The sequence below is a fragment of the Cyprinodon tularosa genome, unplaced genomic scaffold (assembly GCF_016077235.1).
Source record: "Cyprinodon tularosa strain WSP-4 unplaced genomic scaffold, ASM1607723v1 ctg44, whole genome shotgun sequence".
NCBI lineage: Eukaryota > Metazoa > Chordata > Actinopteri > Cyprinodontiformes > Cyprinodontidae > Cyprinodon > Cyprinodon tularosa.
This window is the reverse complement of record NW_024039163.1, coordinates 440,802-465,340: the sequence shown is the minus strand read 5'-3', so window position 1 is coordinate 465,340 and position 24,539 is coordinate 440,802. Positions and strand designations below refer to the sequence as shown.

The 24,539-nt window shown below is 36.4% G+C and overlaps 1 protein-coding gene across 1 annotated transcript in view; it reads left to right on the top strand.

Annotated features, from left to right (window-relative positions):
• shank3a (SH3 and multiple ankyrin repeat domains 3a) overlaps window positions 1-24,539 on the top strand; it is a 304,312-nt gene that overhangs the window by 160,003 nt on the left and 119,770 nt on the right. The window contains exons 6-9 of the mRNA XM_038299956.1: window positions 11,937-12,045; window positions 12,571-12,722; window positions 13,653-13,820; window positions 18,342-18,458. Of these exons, the coding sequence (XP_038155884.1) occupies window positions 11,937-12,045; window positions 12,571-12,722; window positions 13,653-13,820; window positions 18,342-18,458 (546 nt within the window). The remainder of the gene's footprint in view (window positions 1-11,936; window positions 12,046-12,570; window positions 12,723-13,652; window positions 13,821-18,341; window positions 18,459-24,539) is intronic.

The window sequence follows — 24,539 nt, the reverse complement described above, 5'->3', positions numbered from 1 at the left end:
CAAAGCCTCCTCTACGTTCATCAAGGTACAAACCTGAACACAATCAGTCAAGTCTCAACCAAGCCTTCGCTAACCAAACTGTCTTTCTCACAGACGCCAGTGAACCGGTCCCAGCCCAGAACCATTGCATCAGTCTTTGTTATATGTGTGAATTTGCCAATAAACTCTGTTAAACTTTCCATCCGTGTCGTCAGTGTTCTGCATATTGGGCCTCCCTGATACCCATCATGACACTGACCACAAAACTCACTCTTTCAAAGAATTATGATAATAAACACGAAATTGAGAAGAGACTTTCTAAGAAATCATGAATGGCATACTGTGACTGTTCAAAGACATTTTCCTTCTGACCGGTAAATCATCCTCAAAAGATGAAGCAAGAGGGCAACCATTTCTTCCCAGGATACAAATCAGTATGAAATGGGTTTATACATGTCTAGCTCTTTGAGACTGCAGACTGGGGCGGGCTTTATAAATGCTTTAAATGTTTTTTGACCAAGCTTCTAAATTTAAATTAAAAGCATATTTTGATCTAAAAATAAAAACAGCCAATGAAATACATGACTTTTAAAAACATAGTCTTAATTAATAAAAGATTTACATAGAGTATGAGATTTCATACAGGCATATAAAATATAACTAAGTAGTTATTTGGTTATAAAGCTATGAAACCTTTTTATTTTTTTATTCAAAATTCAGAAGTGCTTTAAAAACTACTTGTCATTGTCATTGTTATGACTTGGTAATTTTGAAAATTGCCTCTGTGAAACAATCTGGTGTTGCACCTGTTATATTCATCTTAACTTGCCTGTTGGTTGCCTCTGGTTGAACAGACAGCCTACTGTATAATGTCTACGTCATTACCTTGAACCACAAGGTTTACCAAATTTATGTTGTCACTACTTACAAGGTTGTTCAGCCACATTTATCTCAAATCATGCCAGTCAGAGGGTGTCTAAATCTTTTAAATTTAACGCTAATGACTCATTCTACCCACCAAGAAAAGTCACCATTAACCATCACTTTTACATCACTTAGATCTCTTACATCACTTTGACTTTTACACCCTGTTTGTAAAAAGGAGCGCTACCGCAGGTCATTCATCCCTGCTGCCACCAGACTCTACAATGCGACACTACAACAACAATAACTTGTGCAAAAGTGTGATTACAATTTTTTTTTTTTTTTTTTTATTGCCACATTGCCTGTCTGGCAATGTGGCAATAACAATAATTGTCTTTATGCCAAAAAGAGCCCAGCAGATTTTAGTTTCACAAGTGGAGCAGTAGAGCTATTGACATAGTGTTCAGATTGTTTTATGCATATAAATGCAGGGAGTTTTACAGATTATATGGACACTGCTATGTAAGTAGAGCAAGAAAGGAAAAACGGAGAAAAAGGAGAAAAGATTAAAGAAAGAGGAGATAAAAGGGAGGTAAGGATAAAACATTTTTAGAATGCTTGATCACCTTCAAAGAGTTGTAAAAAGAACAGCACAACCAACGGACATGGTACAAGATATACAATAAAGTAAAACCTAGATACTATCCCTAAAGTAGTATTATTTAATCTGATATGTATTCTGTGTTACCTGAAGATAAGAATATGGGCTTTCTGTATAGAAAGGGAATCTCTGTGCAATTACAATTTAATACCCTGTGCAATATCCTGTTTCTTTATTTTTGACACCCAGCGCAAAAACTAAACATATATAACTATCCATCTATATTAAATAATCCTGCTATAAAAAAAAAGTTGTCATATGAGGACGCAATGTATATACAGTATATATCCCATGCACATTTTTTTTTTCTTTGGCACATTCTTGTTCTCTTTTTGACAGCTTGAGCTGAGTAATTTTCTCCACTGTGAGATCAATAAAGTCAATCAATCAATCAATTCAGTTTATTTATAAAGTCCCATTCACAACACATGTCATCTCAAGGCACTTCAGAGTTCAATCAATCAATCAATCAATCAATCAATCAATCAAACAAACAATCAATCACACTCTAAGGTTTCCCGGTTCTCAATATTAAATCAGTTTTGTTAGACAAGTCTGTATTTCATTTTTAAATGTTTTTCATACTAAATGACCCAATTTTCCTTCTCCAAGTCTCAGAGCCAAGTTGAACCTAAAAGGTTGCATCATTGTAAAGGTCTCATTAAGTAAATTTTTAATAATCACTGGTTGATTCAGTTTAAATAAAAAAATTAAGTAAGAAGAGAAGGTTTTCATTAAAAATGTTTTTAATTAAAAACTTTTTTATCCTAGTGTTTCTTCTGGCAAGTGTCTTAATATTACCAACTTATTTTTCCTGCTCTCAGCAAAAAATGGTGCTTGTAAACAAATGAGTATATTAATCAGTGGATTTCTCATCTTCACAAACAGAAAAAAGAAATAAAGCACTACTTTTATATTAATAGTTGTGATTACGACCTGGTTGAATGAAAAGATCCGTTCCAAAGAGCAAAGTGGTTAATGGCATTTAATAAATAAAACTGTTTTAGAAATTAATTTCAATTCAGATATAATACTTGCAAACTGTGCCTTATGAAGGTGTTGGCATGCAGACCAGTGAACATATGTAAAAGTGTGGTCTTGTCTGGTCTCGGCTGTGATTGACAAATGGATCGACAGAGACACAAACATGGAGAGCAATAACAGAAATGAAAGGTAGCAACTGACAAGCGTTATGAGGCAGAGGATTTCTGAGGAGGAGGCCAGAGGGCCTAAACTGTGCCGATCTGAGCGTGGACTCTAGAGATGCTTTAAGAGTCCTGAGGCAAAGAACCATAGAACGGGGACAGATTCTGAAGGAAAGTTTGCGTTTGAATTTCAGATGATTGGTTATATGTAGATTAGAGTGAAAACTACAATTGATTTTTATACTTGCTTCAACCTGCTACAGAAGCATGTGGGAGACCTATGGAAAAATCCACTGTGGCAGAGTCACACCTTTGCTGATGTAAAATTTAGATGGCCTACTGTATATCCATTAAAGATGAGATAAGCAGGGTTTATACACAAAAGCAAGATTGCAACAAATGCACAGTGAGCTTTTCCCTCACACAGCTTCCCTTAGCTTCGCACCAGAGTTGCCCTTCGACATAGCGATATCATGGAAATCCTTCTGTGAAATTTGACTTGAAAAAAATATATATGCCACTAAATTCTTTTAATTATAATAATTTTATTCATTTAAGTTTTCTAATTATTAAAGTTGCTCTAAACAGTAACTAGAACATAATCATGTCCAGATTAAACCTGTGGAAAGGAATGGACTTGTGTTTAACAATGTTTGCAGCATACTCTATGTCCAGTCACTTTCTGTGCACCTACAGAATGATGCTCTCATTGGAAAATATCTCTCTGCAGACATTCTAGGTTTCTGGCCTGTTGATATCCAGTCCATTAATAAATCCTCTGTTATTGATTTTTATCAGTGTGTTAGTAGGTTATGACATCCTACAGCAGTTTATTTAGAGGCTTTAGACTAGAAGTCACGCAGCTATTAGATTACCAGACAAAATTAACTACAGCATTTTCTGCTGTAGCCACTGTGTAAAGCAGCAAACCTGACTTTTCATAACATTATAATTGTTGACAGAGGTTTCTATTAAGATGGTTACTGATATGAATATAAGTCCAGTACATTTACACTCTAAGTATATTTGGACAGTGATTGCCCCTTCTAGTTTTAAATGCACACAGCTGTTTTCAATAAAGGTGACTAAACTTTGAAAATACATGGAGTATAGAATAAATGCTGGGATAGAAGACAAATTGTGGAGGGAAAAGGATTTTCGGAAAGCATGTTGCATATTGCATGCTTTGCCAGCATCCTGCAGAGTGTGGTTTTGTGTGGTCAGATCTGGGCTGATCATTTTTCGTTTTAGTGACAGAGGATGCTGTACAGCAGCAGCCATGCTTCCAAGAGCCTTGCAGTAACTGACTTCAAACTGTGCAATTTGAAGCCCATCCCAGTTGAAATTATTGGTGTTCAAATACATGACACAGCACAAGCTGTTTTTTATACAGTTCAGCTAATGACATTGTGGTTATTTAGCTTAATTTGGAGTGGGCTGTGGGTTCATAATGTTACACTGTTTCACTTTCTTTGGAGTCTGCTTTAAATTTCCTGTCTATTTTGTAATGAAGTGAATAATGCTTATGGGAAATTATTGGACGTTTAACACATCCAGGCAGTGATGAATGGCCTTGCTGCTAAATATTGACAGTACATTTGGAAGATTACATTCATTAGTAAATCAGACTTGGCAGAATGTTGAATGAAATTTCATCAAACCAGGGAGATACTGTGGAGGTGTTTTTGCTAATCTTTGCCAGGTTTTTCTCTGCCTGGCTATGTGAGCTTGCAGGGGTGACAGGATAAATGGAAACAGATAATTTACAGGGTTTTGGGCCAGAGCATGAATTTAAGATTGCTCTCCATTATATAATTTATTTCTCATAATGTTAAAGCCTTATTTATAATAGAGTAAGTGGGAAGACAAACATATACCTAATGTATTTATGCTGCAATTTGGACGTAGATTAGATGATGGGTAGATTGATTTGGACTGAATGTGATTAAATTAAAGTTGTTTTATATTGCAGTAAAATCAAATTTACATAGACTCAAATTTTCATAGAGATCAAAGTAGACATTTATTGCTTGAATTTAACTCTACTGTATTTTTTTGTATGAAAGCCTTCTGTATTTTCTTTCAGATTTTTTATCGTTATGTTACCCACTTGCAGCGGCGTAGGAAGCGGGGGGGACGGGGGGGACATGTCCCCCCCAATATAAAAGCCAGGTGGATATGTCCCCCCCAAAAATTGTACCGCAAAATATTAGATTTTGACAATTTTTTAACTATCATGCTTTTATTTTGAAGTGACAGTCTTAAGAGGGGGAGTACAGTGACGTAACGCATAGCGTTACGTCACTGTACTCCCCCTCCCCTCTGTGAACTGTTGAGTGTTTGAGCACTCAGAGGGAAGCAGCGATACAGAAAGTCAGAAACTTGTTAATGAGGTAAAATGGTCTGTCGGGAATGCTGCTATGAATATTGCTTATTTATAACGTCTTGTTGTCAGTTCACTTTCATATATAGAAACTGAATCTTTTTGGTTTAGGCATCTTAGTCTTGTAGGAAGAGGATTAGGGCCACTGAAAAACGTTAACTGATTTTTAAATGTTTTTTTAGTTTAACATTGGGGGAAAAGTCAGAATTCTGACTTTTCTCAGAGTTCTGAGTTTAATCTCAGAATTCTGACTTTTTTTTCTGACTTTTTTTTCCCAGATTTCTGACTTTAATCTCAGAATTCTGACTTTTTTCTCAGAAATCTGACAGATGATTAATATTTCTAATCAGTTTACAGTTTTTTTTTGGTGGGGGGAGGGGGGACTATACAGATATATAAAAACAAGAAGGTCTACCTAAAAAATAAACAGAATATATGTTTAGAGTAAAGATTGACTACTTGTGTTTACACAAGCACACAATTTCAAATCTGCTGAGCTTGCTGTGCAAGAAAATGTAAAATATACGTATAAAGAAATATAACAGGAAGTACTGCTAAAACATAAACTAAATGTTAAATAATGTAGATATTGGTTTAAAAAATTCTTCAGATTTGGAAATTTGGAAGGAATACATAATTTTGAAATTAATCCACAAATCTGGTAAAAAAAATAAATAAATAAATAAAAAAGTTGCACTTTTTTACTTGAGGAATTTGTTGAATAACTTCATAATTATGAGTTTAACTAGTTGGAGGTAATGCTACACTTCTCTGCTTCCTGTCCTGCTCATAAAAGGTAAACATTATAAACCCACCATTAATTTTCTACACTATTTGGAAAACACAGCACAAATGTAATATAACAAAAGTATGTTTAACAACAGACATGTTAGCATCAAGCCATAGCCATGTCTATTTTAGAGACTAGCTCTCTTGTTTTAATGACCTTCTGCTCCTCCATTAATGAGGGGACCCCTCGGGCACGTAAAAAGTTGCCTAATTCTGTCATTTTCCACCAATGTGTCACTGGCTCTCTCAAACAACTCACATCTTTGTCAGTGAAGCTGAGTGCTCCACATCTCTGCCTTCATGGTGCCCATCTACATTAAGATCCAAAATTCTGAGAAAAAAAGTCTTAATTCTGAAAATAAAAGTCAGAATTCTGAGAAAAAAAGTCTTAATTCTGAAAATAAAAGTCAGAATTCTGACTTTTTCCCCGCATTAAACTGAAATAAAATGTAAAAATCACTTAACTTTTTTTTTTTCCAGTGGCCCTAATCCTCTTCCGTAGTCTTGGGCTGATCACTCATCCAATATTTAACTGCTAACTTTCTCTAGACGTTTGCCACGCTAGCCAAAATGTTTTTTTTATATATTTTTTTTTATATCTCATTTCAGTACATTGCCACCACCAACTAAAAGGCTGAAACAGCAGTAGGACTTACTCAGATTTTTTTTAAAAGAGAAACGACAGTGTGAGTAACAGTCACCTAACACAACTTGTGTTGAAATTAGCCTGGTCTGGGCGTGCGTTTTACGAGGATTTTTTATTTTTTGCATGGTTTTGATTCGCCGAAATGGACAGATGTTATACCTGCCGCGCTCCTGATCGTTAGTTAACCACAGGGAGAATTAATTTTAATTCTTAGCAGCGGCGGTCGCATTGGTTGTGCAACCACTAATTAACCAACTAATTAACTTCTGCACCTTTATTTCCTCAAACTGCTGGCTCCTCTTTTTAGACCATAAACAGATTAACACAACATTGACAACTCTGTAGTTTTCTCTGTTCTGTACTGCAAATTGGAATTAAAGGCGCCATTTCTATCAAAGGTCTGGACAGACTGGCCACCTGTCTAGGGTGGACCCCGCACCAGCACCTCCCGACCCCACTAAGGAACAGGGTGTACAGAAAATGGAAGGATGGATAGATTTCTACCAAAGATTTAGAATGCGTTTTTGAACCAGATGCTTCAAAGCGCCCTGTCCATAATTCTTCAACACACTGTCAGCTCCCTCTGTCAGTCAACCTATATAAATTCATTTTTGACCATTATTGCAAGTTTGACAAAATAAAACATATCAAACTTTGCACTGGTGTGGCCTACTGAATTGTTTTGATTTTCTAGTGCATATGCGGACACTAAATATGCCAAGGGCTGAAGCCCTTGAAAGACATCTCCCTTTGCTTAATAAAAGACTCCAGTCATTTTGTTTGGTGATATGCTCACATCTTATGAACAAATGCATTATGTACATTTTAAATGCATTATTTTTGCAAAAACATTTATAAAGGAATAAAGTAAAAGATTAAATAGCCTTTTTTTAAGTAGCGTACTTAAGATATGTTTCTGTTGAATATTTACGAATCTCAGATTTCCGACATGTGTCCCCCCCAATTGTAAACATATTCCTACGCCCTTGCCCACTTGTTTCAAATATTTGAGCTGTCTGCTCAGCATGCTATCAAGTTTTGCAGGGAGTTCTATTCATGATTAAATTTCTCTATTTTAGATATGCCCATGCATGCCGAAAAAAATGCACAACATCAGCCTCCGAGATCCAAATTGAGGCTTAATACTGTATAGCACCCTACGAAGAATTTTGTTTCAAAATTATCCAATGTTAATAATTCAATGTTCAATAATTGCTTTGTTTTTAACAATCATCTAATCAGGGGGTTACAAAAACATTTTCTGATTTTGTTTGTAAAACAGTAATATATTTCCTTTGAGTTCAAGCGCTCTATGCACTTGTGTACAAAATCAACATAAGAACAATCAACAAATACAAATTTAGCATCAAAAGAAGTTTTTATCCGTCATTCCTTTGCTGTGAAATAAAATGCCTCAAGGCTATTAGCTGTTATTTCTTGATTTTTTATTTTTTTTTAAATGACATTCTCAAACAGTTTAAGAGTCCCACTCTGTACCGGTCCCCTTATGGCAGGGGTTTTCAAACCTTTTGAGTCATCTACGCTGATTAGTTTGTCAAAAATCTATCAACCCACCTTGGGTATATACAGTATCACCCAATTCAAAGGGCATTGTTAATACGTTGCCATTAGGAAGCCACTTTAGCAGGATCTTAGCAGAATCTCTCATACACAGATCAGAATCTCGTACAAAATGCTGCATTGGTAAAATGGATTTTGAACAATAAATGAAGCAGTAAACCAATCTCTATTTGAAATTAATAAATTTAATATAAATGTAATGAGCCTTTCTTTTATAGTGTTTTGGTAGCAAATATATAAGTTTGAGCGTTGTCATTTCAGACTGTCTGCGAGCGCTTTCTGCAGCCGCCGCTCCTGCTGACAGCAGAAAGGAGAGAGAGAAGCCTCGTTACAGTTACTCGTTACTCGTTACAGTTGACAGTAACAAGTTTTGACTGATAAATAGCCTGTTTAAGACCAACCGCTTGCAATCCTTCTGATGTCCAGTTAGAAGCTACATAAATTTTTGTGCCTATATTTTGCCAAAATGAACCCAGTTGGGGTTCGTGAGATGATGACCCCAAAGTTCAGAATGTCTGCCTTTTGTTACATCCTTCATGTAGCCCAGCTTGCTTCCGCGAGGAGAAACCCAGATGCTTGCTGAAAAACCCCAAACCCAGGCCTGGCTGCATGGTGAGGTCCCTGCTCTGCTGTACAGGGCGATGTCATATGCCTCAAGTTCTTGATCATCATTAAGGCCTCTTGAACCAACCTTTGGCCTTTTATCCAGAGCCTGTCTGCCTTTAGAGATCCTGGTAGTGGCATGTTGAATTGGCAATTTGAAGGGCCATGGTTCCCACCTGAAAAAAGATGGGTTGCCTCCTTCAGGTTGGAAGAGAGTTCCTACCTCTTTAGAGTTCCTGCCTCAAGAGTTCAAATATTATGTTCTTGTGCGACGGGAGAATCGAGCGGATGATTTACTGATGGACGGCTGCTGCTCTAATGTGGACACTGCCTAGTCTGTTGTGGTGAAGTGAGGACTGAAATAAAAGGCAAAGCTCTTGATTTATCAGTCAGTATAGGTTTCAGCCATCACCTATGTTCATGTTATCTGGTGGCTTGGGATGGTCTAAGTGTCAGGGTTAGGAGCTTGGTCATCCAGGGGAGGCTTGGAGTAGAGCTGCTTCCCTCCATATTGAGAGGAGTCAGCGTAAGTGGATTAGACATCTGTTCCGGGTGTCCTCTGGACACCTTCCTGTTCCAGGAACGTCCCACCAGGAGGAGACCATGGGGAGAACCCAGGACACACTGGGGGAACTGTGTCTCTTTGTTGGTGCTTGAGCCTAAGGCTTCCCCCAGCAGAGCTGGAAGATGTGTCTGGGGAGAGGGAAGTCTGGGAGTGTCCGCTGAGACTGCTGCCCCCACAACCTGGTCCTGGATAAATGGAAGATGACGAGTATCCTCAAACAATGAGTTTAGAAATGTCTGAGTCCAGCTGAAGAATGTATTTCACCAACACAAGAACTCTCTCTGAACTACTAAGATGTTAAAACAAACGTAAAACACATGCTAATATCATTCAGAACATACGGCAAATCCATGAATTAAGTTTTAAACAGTGGGCAGTTGTGCATTGAGAGGTACTTTTTTCACTAGCTTTTTAACAGAGAAATTCAAACCCATCATCTGAAAGATCCTTTCTTCCTTTTGCAAGTTCCACTGATAAAGCCTGATTTTAATGTGAAAATATTTGTCATACTCTAAATGCATACTGAATTTTATTTTTCAAATTCAAAAAGCTACTGAATGGAGTGGAGAAGGGAAACGTATAAGATGAAGCTTTTAAGAAAACTTTCACATTTTAACAAAATAATCAGGTGTGAACCAAAAATGTATCTCTGTAAGGTTCACATAAAAAATCTATTTTGACCATTCCTGTTTCAGTGCTATGAATACACAATTTAAAAATAGCTCTTCGTCATTAATTATTTGAAGAAATTATATTTCAACCAAGACATCTGATAGTCGTTTGGCATCTTTAAATAATTAATACAGTATATCACAAAACCCCCCAAAACATTCTCCCCTTTAATCCAGGCTGGCTGTTCATGTTAGAATGTAATGACTTACATAATAATATATAGAAAAGGGATTTAATCATCCTATCAGAATGGATATATTTTCAATATTTCTGAATACGTTTATGATTTACTACTGTTTTAGATGTAGTTTATTTGGAGAAGTTCCATTTCTAGTAACATTCATTACCTTCTTTAATTAATAAAATTATTTAATTGCCCTTCAGGATTAAAAAAGTATTTTTGAGTTGAGTTGAAGTCTTTGTTTTGCGATTATACCCTTGCATAACAAAGCTTTTCCCTTACGGATATGATTTATTACACCTCGTCATCTTTTTGGTTTGATTTCAGAATTTGAAGAAATTTGCCAGTTTGTGTGGTTGTTTCTGAAAAAATAACCCTCTCTGTGTGTGTTTTTGAATAAAAGTGCATTTGACGGCGTATGTTACAGACAATAAAAGATAGCCAGGGGCAGAAAATATCAAGAGTTCATTAGGGTCCTCGCTGAGGAAAATAAAATAGACGCCTTTATCCAGCCTTGTGTTGAGCAGGCAATAAAACACACATCAGGCCCACCTGATTGGTAAATCATCCGAGGAAGCTCTTCACGGCATTATCTGCAATATTATTCAGGACACACAAAGAGCTGTCATTCAGACACACACACTTACACATAGACACAAGCTCCATGCTCTTCCCACTCATGTGTACATTGGCTGCAAGAGCTGTCTTTGTATCCCATCACCATAACAACTGCCTGAAAGCACATGTGAAAAAAAGCGAAAGCCAAAGTGAATTTCTCTCACTCAGTTTGACTCAGAGACATCGAGTGTAGTGGTCGCTGGATCTGTACAGCATGTCAGTGTGATGTGTGTGAACAAGAAGCTGGCTTGTACAGGCAAGTGGGATATAGATGATGGTGTGGACGGAAGAGGCTGGTGTGTAAGATTTGGGAAGTGTTAAAGGGGATAACACTGAAACTGGATCAGGCAGTTTATGATGGTGAGTGTCAGAAGGATGCTTCTTTATGTTTTCTGTATTCATTGTGCATGTAGCTGTTTGGAAGAGTTAGGTGTGGCATGTAACATGTCTCCAGTAAGTTGTAACAACAGTACTTTGTGGATGGCAATATTACCTGACAATAAAAGCGGGAAAATGTTGAAAGAGTGCAACACACAAAGTTTTTTGGTAATCCTCATTAGAAAAATACTACTACTTATATCAAAGACAATAGTTTATACTTTTATTTAAGATTTAATTTAGATTTTTCATGTATTTCACAACAATATTGATTTTTTTTCATTTTCCTGTTTTCAGCTCTCAGATAGTACCACTACTCAGGCATTTCCCTTGGTTTTACTTTATTTAAATAGTCTACATATTTACTTTCTTTCATTATGAGAATGCATATTTCCAATTATAAGAAAATAAATTCCTTTGTTAGATTTTTGCATCAGCTTTTCCTTGGAGAGAGTGTTTATGCCATGAAACAGATTTTTACCTCACAGTAACACATGACTGATGCATTAACTAATCATTTTTCCACAGCTATTAATATTACATATGCAGTCAACATGTGAAATTAGCCTGCTAATCTTATTTTCTGAGCCATAACGCCCAAGAATGAAAAAAAGGATAGTCAGTTCAGCCTTCACACCCCTCTGTTTTTTACTCGCTTCTATTATAGCTTACATATCTTCTGGTCCATTTGCTTGGCATGACAGAACAGAAATAAAACTTTCAAACACAGAAGGAAAGAGCAGAGGCTGAAGCTTTCATCTGTGGACTGCATTATTAAACATCCCTATCCACATGAGTCTGACTTCACCCAATCACAGCTATCTCTTCCCCATCTTTCCTTTAACCTTACTTCCTTGTCTCTCTGCATCAGGCAAACTTGAAGAAGTTTATGGAATATGTGCAGCAGAGGAACACTGAAAAGCTCTCAAGATTCCTGGAAAAGGGCCTGGATCCTAACTTCCATGATCCGGATACAGGAGGTAAGGAAAGAGATATTACCCAGTGATCAAAGATAAGGTGTTCTGTTGTACTGCCTATCTTCATTTAATTTGTTTTTCTATTGTATTTTCTACCTTTTGCCGTCTGTCCTCAACACAACTGACCATGTAGGGCTTTTCTGAAATAAGCCTCCTGCTTGCTGGGAAGCTGGATTATTCATCCTCCTAATCGTCTTATGTATATTCAAATATTTGTTCCACCACAAAGGAGGTTGTTTCCCTGCTGGGTGACCTGTAGTCCCACAGATGAGCTGCAAAGTGAGGGGAACACAGGAATAGCTCAGTGTAACACTAAAAGAGCTGCCATTTAGATAGACAGGAATGTGACAATAACCACAGACAGTCGGTTATGTAAACAAAGAGTCACTTTAAATAAACAGTTTCAATTGTAATGTTTTAAATGTTGACAGCTACAGATATTTTTTTCATCAAGACTACACAGTGGTGTAACTGGAAAAAAATGTTCATTTTGAATATAGTTTGCTTACTCAGCCTTGGATCTCACAGAATGCCCACTATCGCTGGCAGCACAGTTGGAGGGATGTACCGAGCTCATCAAAGTGCTTAAAAATGGAGGGGCACATCTGGACTTCCGAACAAAGGATGGCATTACGGCCTTACACAAGGCTGTGCGCAGCAAGAATCACACCGCCCTTACAGTAAGTACAATACACAAAGGTACATACTGGCGCTGACTCTTCTGTTTTATGTCTTTGGTCAGATCAGTTGCCTCCAATTGGTTCCTGTGGGAATGTATCTATAAAACAGGGATTGATAACCTGTTAGTTTAAATAGGATACTTGAGTAATTACTCAATAAGTGAAGCATACAGTAGCATCCCCTATTTGAATGAACTACAATAGCAATTTAATTGCCTTTCATGTTGTGAAATTGGTTTTGTGCATCCTGCGATTTTCTTGTTTCCGAATTGGTTAAATTTGATTATTTGCTTTCACTCATAACCATTCTCCATACTTTTGATATCTGTTTTTTCATGCAGTATGCATAAAGTTCCAGAACTGTAAAAAACAACAGTGCAGTGCCGTGGAGACGTATATATTTTTCTTATCATCATGTGTTATATACCATTACAAGGTGGTTCAGAGTTGTTAAATAAAAATTAAAGACATGGTTCAAACATTTTGTGGAAGAAAAACTTAAAAGTGTGGTGTGCAGGTGTATTTAGATGACTTGAAGCTCTGCATACATTATTTTTTTTTTGTCTTTCCCAATTCTTTGTTTTTTTCTTCCACTTTAAAGTTACGCGTTACTTTGTGTTGGTCTGTTACTAAATCCAAACAGTACATTTCAAAAACATGTATGTTAGAGAATATTGAAACGTTTAATGGGTTTCAGTATTGCTAAAGTTGTTTTTGAATGAATTGTAATTGCTTTTGTTAAGTGCATTGTTGTTATTTTTTCTAATAACCCCTTCAACACATGCATGCTAATAGGATATAGTTTCAGGAGCTAATCATTTAATTGGACATTCCAATGGCTGTCACTATGTGGTGTCTGGCTTTTTTTTATTGTATGGAATAAATCCTCATTTACCAGATAAAACTTCAAAACTATAACTTTTCCTGCAGACACTGTTGGACTTGGGTGCTTCACCTGACTATAAAGACAGCAGGGGTCTCACTCCTCTCTACCACAGTGCAATGGTTGGGGGAGACCCCTACTGCTGTGAACTGCTTCTGCATGACCACGCACAGGTCGGCTGTGAGGATGAGAACGGCTGGCAGGAGATACACCAGGTAATACACCATGATATACACAAACCATCAACAGCTTTGATGGACAGTTTGTCAGAAAGAAACTGTATGGTTTTCAAAGTTCAAGTAAATGAATACAAAGTCTAGAAACTCCTTGAGAATAACATTCCCTTCAACAAAGAGGAATGATTTCTATCATTCACATCATTAGAAAGCAGATTAAGGATCATATTGATGTGCAGCTGGTCAAGGTAAGTAGGCAGATGAGAAAAAAACCCTAATGGCTTCCATCCCAGTAACCTCACGCGTGAATGGGCTCCAAAGATTAACTCCTGGTCCACTCTACAGTATATGCTGACAACTATTAACTACAATTATTATAATAACTATAATGCAATAAATATTAACAAAACAGATTTGGTTTATATTAAGACATATAAAGTTTTAAATAGCCAATATTGTTAGCAATTACATTCAAAATATAGTAACTGCTGCTACCTGTGAGAGAATCTTCACAATCATCACAGTTAGTATTACTAACTTTAGCATATAAGCAGCGAAAATGCTGTAAGTTCTTAGTTGTCAATGCAATTTTTCTGGTTTCTTTTTGTCTTAAAGATGACATATTAATTTCAGACGATGGTTACACAAATAACTTCACAATTAGCCAGTTTTTTGTCTTTATTTTTAAAATTATAGTCAACTTTAAGGTAAAAGACTGTAACAACTGCTGCAACTGAAAGCATAATGAAGAAAGGTTCTATATATCTTTTTGAATAAAACTTAAAATAAGATTGTAAAAATCTTTTCCTAGAAAAAAAAACATCTTGATATATGTCATATATTCATATAAGGTTATCAAGTCTAAGGTTCCTAAAGCATTTTACAAACTCACAGACTGATAGTAGAAAGTTGCATTTTAGCCTCAGCCACCCTAGGGGCTCTAATAGAAACAAAGCTACCGTACAACCAGTGGCGCCAGGCCCAGGGACCACCAACAGCAGGGTGAGGTGTGTTTTCCAAGGACGGAATGGGGGCTCATACTTGCACAACACCCCTTTAATAGTAACTTTTGAAAAATGCATATTACCTTTGTCAACAAGGAGGTCATCCCTTTTTTAGTTTTTTTTTGTAGGTTTATTGACTGCTGTTTTCTGACAACCATTGCATAGTTTAATAAGGACCTGCAGTCTGTTTACTCAGTTTAACACAGTTCAATTCTTTGTTTTTGTTAGTTTGACAACATTTTAATTGCTAATGTCAATTCTACTTCAAGGACCAATATTGCTCAGTTGAGAACATGGACACACACACAAATGAACATACTTCATTTTATCTAGATGACAGTGACAAACTGACACTGCTATTTCATTTTGAGGCAGTTGAGTGGAAATAATTGTTCCCAGAGATTGATACTTTGATGATTGCAACTCTTGAACTACCAGGTCATGATGGTCCCAGCTGAGCTTAGGTGAATAATCAACTTTAAAGGGCACATATGGAAATATGTAGCCTGTATAGGCTGTCCTTACAGATAGAGTTACAGTAATAAGAAAGTACAGTACATCCTATGTTCTGAGTTTTTAGCATTTAATTATTAGGCTTTTGCACAGGTGGAAAGAAAATCTGTTAAAAATCTTATCATCTGTTTAACACAGGAATGGCACACACAGAGGATAAAGACTTAACAAGCCGGATTGTTCCCTTAATTGAAGACTCTATTACTGTAGGTGATAGGGCAGTTTAAATTCCTAATCAACCAGTGAAGGCTGGTTTATTGGTTTGCCTCACCTTCAGTACTCCAAATCCAACAATGAGAAACAGACTGAGAAAAGCCTCTGCATGCACACACTGTAGCAGATGTGATGAACTCTACACAATGCCAACATTCTTGGGCCAAGTAGTTTGCTATACTGTTAAATGGTGTACTTTGTTATTCATAGAAAGTAAGGGAATCTGGAAAATGTAAAGGTTCCTCCCTAAGAAATTCAACTCTTGCAAATTTCCAAAACAGCTGAGCAAGTATTTGACCCCAGGATTCACCTTGACTGTAATTATATGTGCAGCAGCAACAGCAAAGTAAGGGCACTAAAATCCCATAAATCAGAGCTCATCCTGCTGGTTAAATGAAGCATCACTGGCTTTTCTGTTAAAGCCTCAATGACAAGGTGGCACAGGGTTCTTTTCTTTATGAAGAAGCAATTAAAGCACCTATATGCAGACCAGGCACCCAGCAAAGAATCAGCGATTGCTCTGTCAGTTATTAGCTGGCCACTAGTCACATGTCACATTTGCTTTAATTAAAGTACTCTTAAGCAACTCACCCTACATGACCATAACCAAGTCATTTACTAGCAGTCAAAATCATAAGACCTGTGTGTTAAAGTGGTCTAGACCACTGAGAGCAATATCTTGTACCTTTTTTTTCCTACACACTGCCTTAAGGCATGAGCTGCTCTCAAAAATGTACCGTACCATTGCAGTTTTGTTGGCATAACTGACTAATGGCAGAGCAATACTAAAAACTCTGATGAATATTAGACTCCAGCTGTTGTCATCACATCTGTACACATTGCTTTTGAGTTGCATGGAAATGTACACAGTTTTGTTTTTTAGATGAACTGCCTAAAGTGGGCCTATTGGGTGCTATTTTAATGTCACTCTGTATTTTTTTTTTATTTTCATATAAACTTGTTAAATTATGCAATATTTATCACAAAACCATCTAAGTGCTGCTCTAAAGGTCAAACAGTGTCTATTGCAGGACCTATTCCTATGCACTCAAACTGTACATGCCAACATCATCATAGCCCTTCGTTCAGGCATAAAAGCTACATTTGCAAACAGGTGCCCCCAAAAGTGAGTCATTCTTTCATTCACTGCCTTTGCTTCTGCCTTTGGTCACCACTAAGTATACTTTGTATGCCTACCTTTAAGCTAGATTCGAAATTTGGTCAAAGTTGGGCCTTAATTTCGTTGGATCGATTTTGGTCCGGTCAGGCTCTTAGATTTATTTTCCTGTCATGCAATAAAATCTTAGTCTATTCAAAGCAAAAGTTGAACCCGACCTATAGTCTATTGCTAAGTCAGTAGCTGGAACCAGCAGCTATTTAAGCCGCAGACCCCCAGGCTCCACAATTCTCCACCTCAAAATATCTGTTTTGTAACCACCGTCATACAGAATCCAACCTGTTTGAGGTCCAGTAATGTTACCATAGTCATGATTTGGGGAGCCTTGTCATCTCCTGGTCTTGGTCCACTGCATTGTATCAAGTGCAAAGTCAGCACAGCTGTCTACCATTAAATTTCAGATCCCTTTGTGTTTCCATCTACTAAAAAGCTTTATAGATATGCTGGTTTCATTTTCCCGAATGACTTGGCTCCTTCCCACACTGCCAGAAGTAATTTTACCTGCTTTAATGATCATGGTTTTAGTTTGCTTGACTGGACAGCAAACTTAAAGAGCATAAACCACAATGACTGTAATATATTCTCAGTCTCTCAGTGCAGGTCACTACCCATCACCAATATTTTTTATTTAACTTTAATATGGCCTGCATAAACAAAATACAAACTGTTTTAATGTCTACACAAATAATGGATTGTATTTATAGGTTTTATGCCTGCCAACCCTTTCGTATGTGTTTGATTTTTTTCCGCATGCTTTTTGGCATTAATAAACCTTAGGTATACAGTACACCATTTGCAATGGAATATGCCAAAGAAAAGTGATAATGTGGAACAATCCCAGCACTATTTTTGCATTCCCCCACTTCTTAAATGCACTCCAGTGAGAAAAAGACAGAAGCAATTGAGCAATTGCTGAGGAGAGGTATTTTTCTTCTATATGAATGACAAAAGACAAAACAGGAAAGTAAAGAAAAGATGAAAAAATATTGCTCCAAGTTAGGTGCAGCAGCAGAGCAGAAAATGTCCTACAAGAATAACTTCACACATTTACATTTAGCCTCAGGTAGTGCAAACAAGATTTTTATCTCCTTTTAGAGTCTGTTGTTGTGAGTGAAGAGGAATTCCTGTAAAATGTAGCTATAAGGAAGGCTGGAGGTGCTTCGGGATTGGTGAGCAACACCCTTTATCCTAGTGGACATGGTGCTCATAACAATTAATGACAAGAAATGAGGGGAAAAAATGAAAATGAAAGATTTTGTACATATTTCAGTGGTTTAAAGATGAGAAATGTTGGGACACTGTTTTGATGAACTGTTTAAAGCATTATCTGGTATAAGTGCCAATAAAACTTCTTCTACTAGCTGTATTAAACGGTAAAGAAAAAAAGTAGTTCAGAGTAACATCTTGATGATGACAAGTAGACAATAAGGACAGATGCTGGCTGCAGCCCAGCTGTCTCTTATTTAAGTGCTTTTTGATCATAGTTTTTGGCCAGGTTCCTCATACATATTGTGTTCCTCATTATAATCCTGTGTGGTTCCTTCATGGCACCTCGTAGCACACTTCATTTCTTAACTGCATTTTCAACCCATTGACAATGTTTTCTCAGTAACACTGAGCCATAGGAGTAAGTTTATTCATTTATCATTTTAGGCATGTCGCTACGGCCACGTCCAGCATTTGGAACATCTGCTGTTCTATGGAGCTGACATGAGTGCCCAGAATGCATCTGGAAACACCGCCCTGCATGTGTGTGCTCTGTACAACCAGGTAACTTTCATTTAGATAATAACAATTCTGACTTTTTTTTAACCAGTTCTGTAAAAGAAAAAGTTTAGCTTCATTATGGTGAGATGACTCCCTTATAAAGCATGTTGTACCTTAAATGCTTACACAGAATATTCAAGTGTTGCAGTTTTGGCTGAACTTAATAATTTAACATATTAAGCCCTTTCCTTTTTGGTTTTAGCTGTCTAAATTTTATCCCATGTTAAATATTTAATGCTGCGCATGACCAATACATGAGTATTTGCACTCACTTAACTGTACACTGTGTAGAACACTGCAAGTTCAGTCGATGCCAACTATAGTTAGAGCTTTCCATGCATTTGTTTCTAGATTCTGATTAAAAATGTCTATATTTGTATAAACTTTATAACCAATTACTTATTGTAAAACAATTAGTGCTTCAAAGTTTATGTGAAGAAAAATCGTTTTCAGTCTAATTGTTCTAGTTCTTTTAGTATTTGATACATTTCCTTAAAAATAAAGCGTGTTTGATGAAAGGCCTGAGAAGGGCTGACTTATGTTATGCCACAGCTATCTAACTGGGAGTGGTTTGTACTGTAATTGAAGTATAAAATAAAACGTACAGCATTTTTAGTCATTTTATTTTATTTTTTCAAAAAGCTGTCATTATCCTGCTGGTATGTTTGGCACTGACAGCCCACTGTTGTGAAAATGTTGGATCTTTATGGAACTTTATATGTTCAGCTTTCTGATTTGTACAACTCGACATCATACTGTAATTGTATGATATTAGTCGGTTTTTACTGTTTGTGCCAGTTGTTGCATAACTTGGTAAAAAGAAGCCATTTGCTTTAAATAGAAAAAAATTGTTTATTTTTTCAAAGGGTTGTGATGATAATCCACATTGCTAATTTAAACGTTTTCTTCTGGATGTTTGAAAGTAGACTTATTTAAGACACAGAGCACATTGCATTAGCAAAACAATTCAAAGAGCTGTATATGAACAAAAGATGCGAGAAAAACCGAGAAAAGTATAATGCAGAGGCATCATAATGGCAGATAGAGAAAAGTTTTGACAACAAACATACTTATTTTTCTCAATCTTATCTACTCATTGACAATTGTTACTTTAGGCCTATATTTGCCTAAAATTAAATCAGTCTCTGTCTTGGGAGCTTGTAATTCCGAGGATTGTGTTTTGTCATCCTAGCACAGTTTGCTGATGGTCAATTGTCATGGAGAGAACTACTAAAGTACCTCTCATTGTTGGTGAACTTTTACTTTCCACTGTTTGACTTTGAATAATAGGGGATTGTCCATCTTAAAAGCCAAAGTCGTCTCCATGGGAGTTAGAGACTTCTGATGCTATAAACCTTTTGCCTAGAGACTACTCCTTTCTCTTAGGAGACGTCACCACTTTACATCGAAAGGCTACTTTTCAGTGAATGTCAACTTGGACAATAATCTTTGTTTGCCAGTAGACTTTGACTTTCCACCAACAGTTCCAGAGTGGAAAACCCTAAATCACCTCTGCAATCTTTTACATATTTTGCCTTTAACTACTTTATGCTGAATGTTAATGTCATCTCTTAATTTTATCCAATTTGATGCACGGAGTGTTTTATGCCAATGTTTTTATAAAACATTATCAAAGTTTTTCCCTTTACACAGGTCTTAATGTAAACTTAGCTATCAAGGTTTTTAACACTGTAGCTTTCATGACTTCCAAAAGAAACACATTTTTTTTTTGTTTGAATTAAAATTTTATTTTATGGTCTTCTAACATGACAGGAAACGTGTAAAAGGTTGTCTTAAGTAATTTTAATATGGTAGTTTTACCATGTTTTGGGCACTTGATGCTCACCCTCCAACATCAGTCAGTTATGTGTAGTAGATAACTCTAAACATACTGTGTGGCAGACCATGATAAAGAAACCTGGTCTTGATCCTGCCATGTTGGGGAATTTATGGCCCATCTCAAATTAACCTCTACGCCCAAAAACCCTGGAAAAAATTATTTATTCTCAGTTCCTTCTTTCCTTGATAAAAAAAAAAATAATATCACTGATGTGTTTCCTTATGGTGTAATACATTTTCATCAAAAGGAGTCAGCCCTGCTGAGAGTTTATAATGACATTCTCCTGGCATATTATGATTGTGTGGTTCCTGTTTTGCTGGACTTAACTGCTGCTTATATACAGTGGATCATGGTATTTTACTGTCACGTCTACTGTACCAAATAGGCATTAGTGGTACAGCTCAGTTGTGGCTTAGGTCATATTTGACAGACAGAATGTTATTTGTAAAAATTGCAGGGTGTAGATTCTTTTCTGCTCTGCTGTCTTTTTGGGTCTCTGAGTGTTCAGTTATAGAGAATTTGCCCTTTTCTCTGTGCCCTCTTCCTTCAGGGTCTATTTTCAAAAACAATTTGGCTTCTCTTTCCATTGCCATGCTGATGATTGCCAAATATGTGTGCCTATGAGGTGAAGCAACGCGTGGTCCATTAAACCTCATTTATTGTGTCTTGAGGATATTAGAGGTTGAATAGTGATACATCTGCATTTTAATGAACAAAGACTAAGACTCAATTTTGGACCTAGAAGATTTTTATTTTTTATTTTCCCTTCTTGTTACTCTTGACTCCCTGACATTATAACAAACATTGGTTTAGGACACACATGATTTTCATGTGACGGCCATGTTGAGCTATGGTTTTATATTTAAGTAAAATAGCAAAATGATCTAGTAATTCATGCAAATTTCATTTAATCTGGATTAGATTATTGTAATTTCCTTTTGTAATGGAGTCAAGCATGCCTCACTTGCTCGTCTCCAGTTGGTGCAAAATGCTACGACATGTTTTTTTAACAAGAACACGGAAAAGGGAGAACATTACTCTGGTCCTGGCTTCTCTTCAATAGATCCCAGTGTAGCTCAGAGTTCAAAAGGGAGTAAAGAGTTCAAAAATCTTTTTTTTCTTTTTTTTAAGATCTAACTGGCCTCTCCCTACTTGGAAGAGCTTCTCATCCTTCCTAGAGGAGACAGAGCCTTCTCTATACAAAACATAGTTCTACACTACCGATTTGTTGTTTCACACGCCATCTTAGTAGGCTACGATAGATAACCACATTATGGCTTCCAGACGCTTAGTAAAAAAGGATATCGATATCATTGGTCAGAAAAAAATCTATGTTGCAGACATTGCAACACTACAATATCCTACTATTTTTGCAGCTTCGCACGTGGTGTCTCACTACACTGCCCAGCAGGTATTACTTCATGCCAGCAACAAGTATTCCTTCCAAACTGTTTTAAATGTGGCACAGAGCTGACAAGGCTCCCCAGGCAATATCTGGCACTGAGACACACTGCTCAGAGCAGCCAGTCACAAGGATCTGCAGCTTTTCAGCCTCTCTCCCTCTGCCTCATTGACAGGTGCGCAATGGGAGACAACACAAGGCATCCAACTAGACTTTGTTTCTTTTGTTTTTGTATATAGTATCAGTAAAAAAGGGAAAATGATCACTCAACTATAAAGCATGAAACTTCTGCATGGCGCGATCTGACTCTGATGCTCCTAGAGTTTGAGGTAAACTTCTAATCTCCTTAGAAGTTTTCTGGGCTTTTTAGTTATCATTCGTATTATCCATTTCTTTGTATTTCCATCAACCACCTGCAGCCACATCTATGGAGGCTGGCTATAGCCTCATAGATCTAAAATTCCAGAATATTAACACAATTATCTTTCATTGTCTTCCTTTGGCTCATGTTCAGTGTGGTACACACCATGTCACCAAACAGCACAGTGATGAGCTGTAGCCCTATACACAGGCCACTGTCTGGTTACAGTTTGTAGACACCTGCAATACTAATAAGTGGACACACCTTGATTTAACATGTTCCTTTGGTCACATTGTTTTAAGTCTTTTCCATGGGTACCATCGTTTTTATCAAGCCCTGTTTTATGAGTTTATCCTTTAAATCGTTCTGTTAAAACATAATTGAAAAGCATGTTTAATTTCTACATTTTCAAATATCTTTTCTCTATTAGTAATTTTGTTTTAAAGTTATTTATGTAACCATTGTTTTTTTTTTCTTTCTAATATTGCTTTTGCAAAGTGACAGCCGCTATATGTGCAGGCTCTCATTAGCATTTTTTGTGCTCTTGTGTGCTTATATATGTTTATAACTTAGTGTTATTTTCAGATATGTTGTTTATCTTTGCTAGATGAAGTTACAGTTAGAACCAGTAGGCATTGTCCGGAGGCTATGTTGCTTCCAGTCAGGACTGACATTAGGTGCTTCCAACAACATGTTAGGGTTGTCAAAAGTGAAACGTTGTATCCGGATACAATACTCATTTTCAAAAGTATCGATACAGCCATTTAAAGTGCAGAATAGTGGTAAACGCACTTTCTGAACACTGTGTGATTGAATAATTCTGTGCATTTTTCAGTTTTAGACTTTTTTTGTAACAGGTGCAGCTGCTGAGAATTATTTTTGTTTTACTGGTTTCGCTAGTGTCATTGTTATGTCTGCAAAACATAGCCAAGGAAGGAACACTTAGTTTTCATTTTGTAAGTTTTTTTATCAAGCTTGCTTAATATTGTGCACAGCATACAACCTCAAAATATTATTCTTATTGTTTTTTTATTTATTTCTTGTATTTTTTAGTAATGAAAATATTTCTGTTGAATTTTAGAGTCTTTGTTTTTATTCTTGTGGTATCGAAAAGGGTATTGAATATTTTACTTAGTATCGGTATCGAGTTGAAAAGTTTAGTATCGTAACAACCCTACAACATGTTCAGCTTCAACCTGAATGGTTTTTAAAATTTAAGCTCAAATGCAAAGATTTCATACAAGCTGAGGTCTATAAATAGGATTCAATGCAACTGCAGAATGAACAATATATAAAGGCAAGATTGCAACAAATTCAACACACTATAAAGGTGTAATATTATTTCTATTTGTGAATGTAAAAACTTTAATGAGACATGTAATCTATGCATCAAATTAATTAGAATTTATTATTGTCTTCCCTCATTCAGATTATGAGTAATAATTAAATGCATATTTTATATTATGCCCATATGCCAAAGGCATTATGAATTTATATGTAAATGATGTACCTCTCGCTTTACAAATTAAAATCATTCTTTCTCCAAGAAAATTATTTATAGTTTTTAATTTTTATGACTATCTACAACTGATTTCCAGTATGAGGTTTGTCCCAGAAGTAAAATCCAAGGCAATAAAGGAATAGATAGATAGTTAGATAAATAGATAGATAGATAGATAGATAGATAGATAGATAGATAGATAGATAGATAGATAGATAGATAGATAGATAGATAGATAGATAGATAGATAGATAGATAGATAGATAGATAGATAGATAGATAGATAGATAGATAGATAGATAGATAGATAGTTTAATAAGCCATGATGTAGGACCTCAATGCTTTGCTCAAAAACCTTTAATTAAAAGAGAAAAAAAGTTTTTTATGCCATCCTTATGAAATCATTATAGCATAAAAGGAGAGTGCAGATTCTGAAATATGAATGAAAACACTGAATACTGACTCAAGTGCAGGGAAGCAAAGTAAGGGGTAGTGGCTTGGAGTGATCTGAAAAACCAATCATACCCTCGTGAGATAATATAAAAGTTCCTAAAAAAACATATGACTATTTACTATTCGGTTTAAGCCTGCTCAATGTAATGAATGAAACAAATGAACCCTGAAAAGATGCCTTCCTGATGCCATAAATGTGGTTCCCACTTAATGAAAATTAAATGAGCTCTCTCTGTAATGAAAAACAGAAACTTCATATAAGTAAAAACTGGAAAATATCCCTACATCTAGATGTTTTTCCTGCATGTCCAATTTTTTTTTTTTGATGAATGAACTTCAGCTCAACTGGAACACCATATTCCCAAGAGCAGGAGGCAGTTTGTATGTTAAGTAAGCAGAGCTTCACTAATTAATACTAACAGTTTGTAACATGTCCATGTGGCTACAGTCATTGCGTGTTTATGGCACCATCTCAATGGGGAAAGAGCCCAAGTTTGAACTTTTTTTAGTCGTGTTTTAGGGAGCTA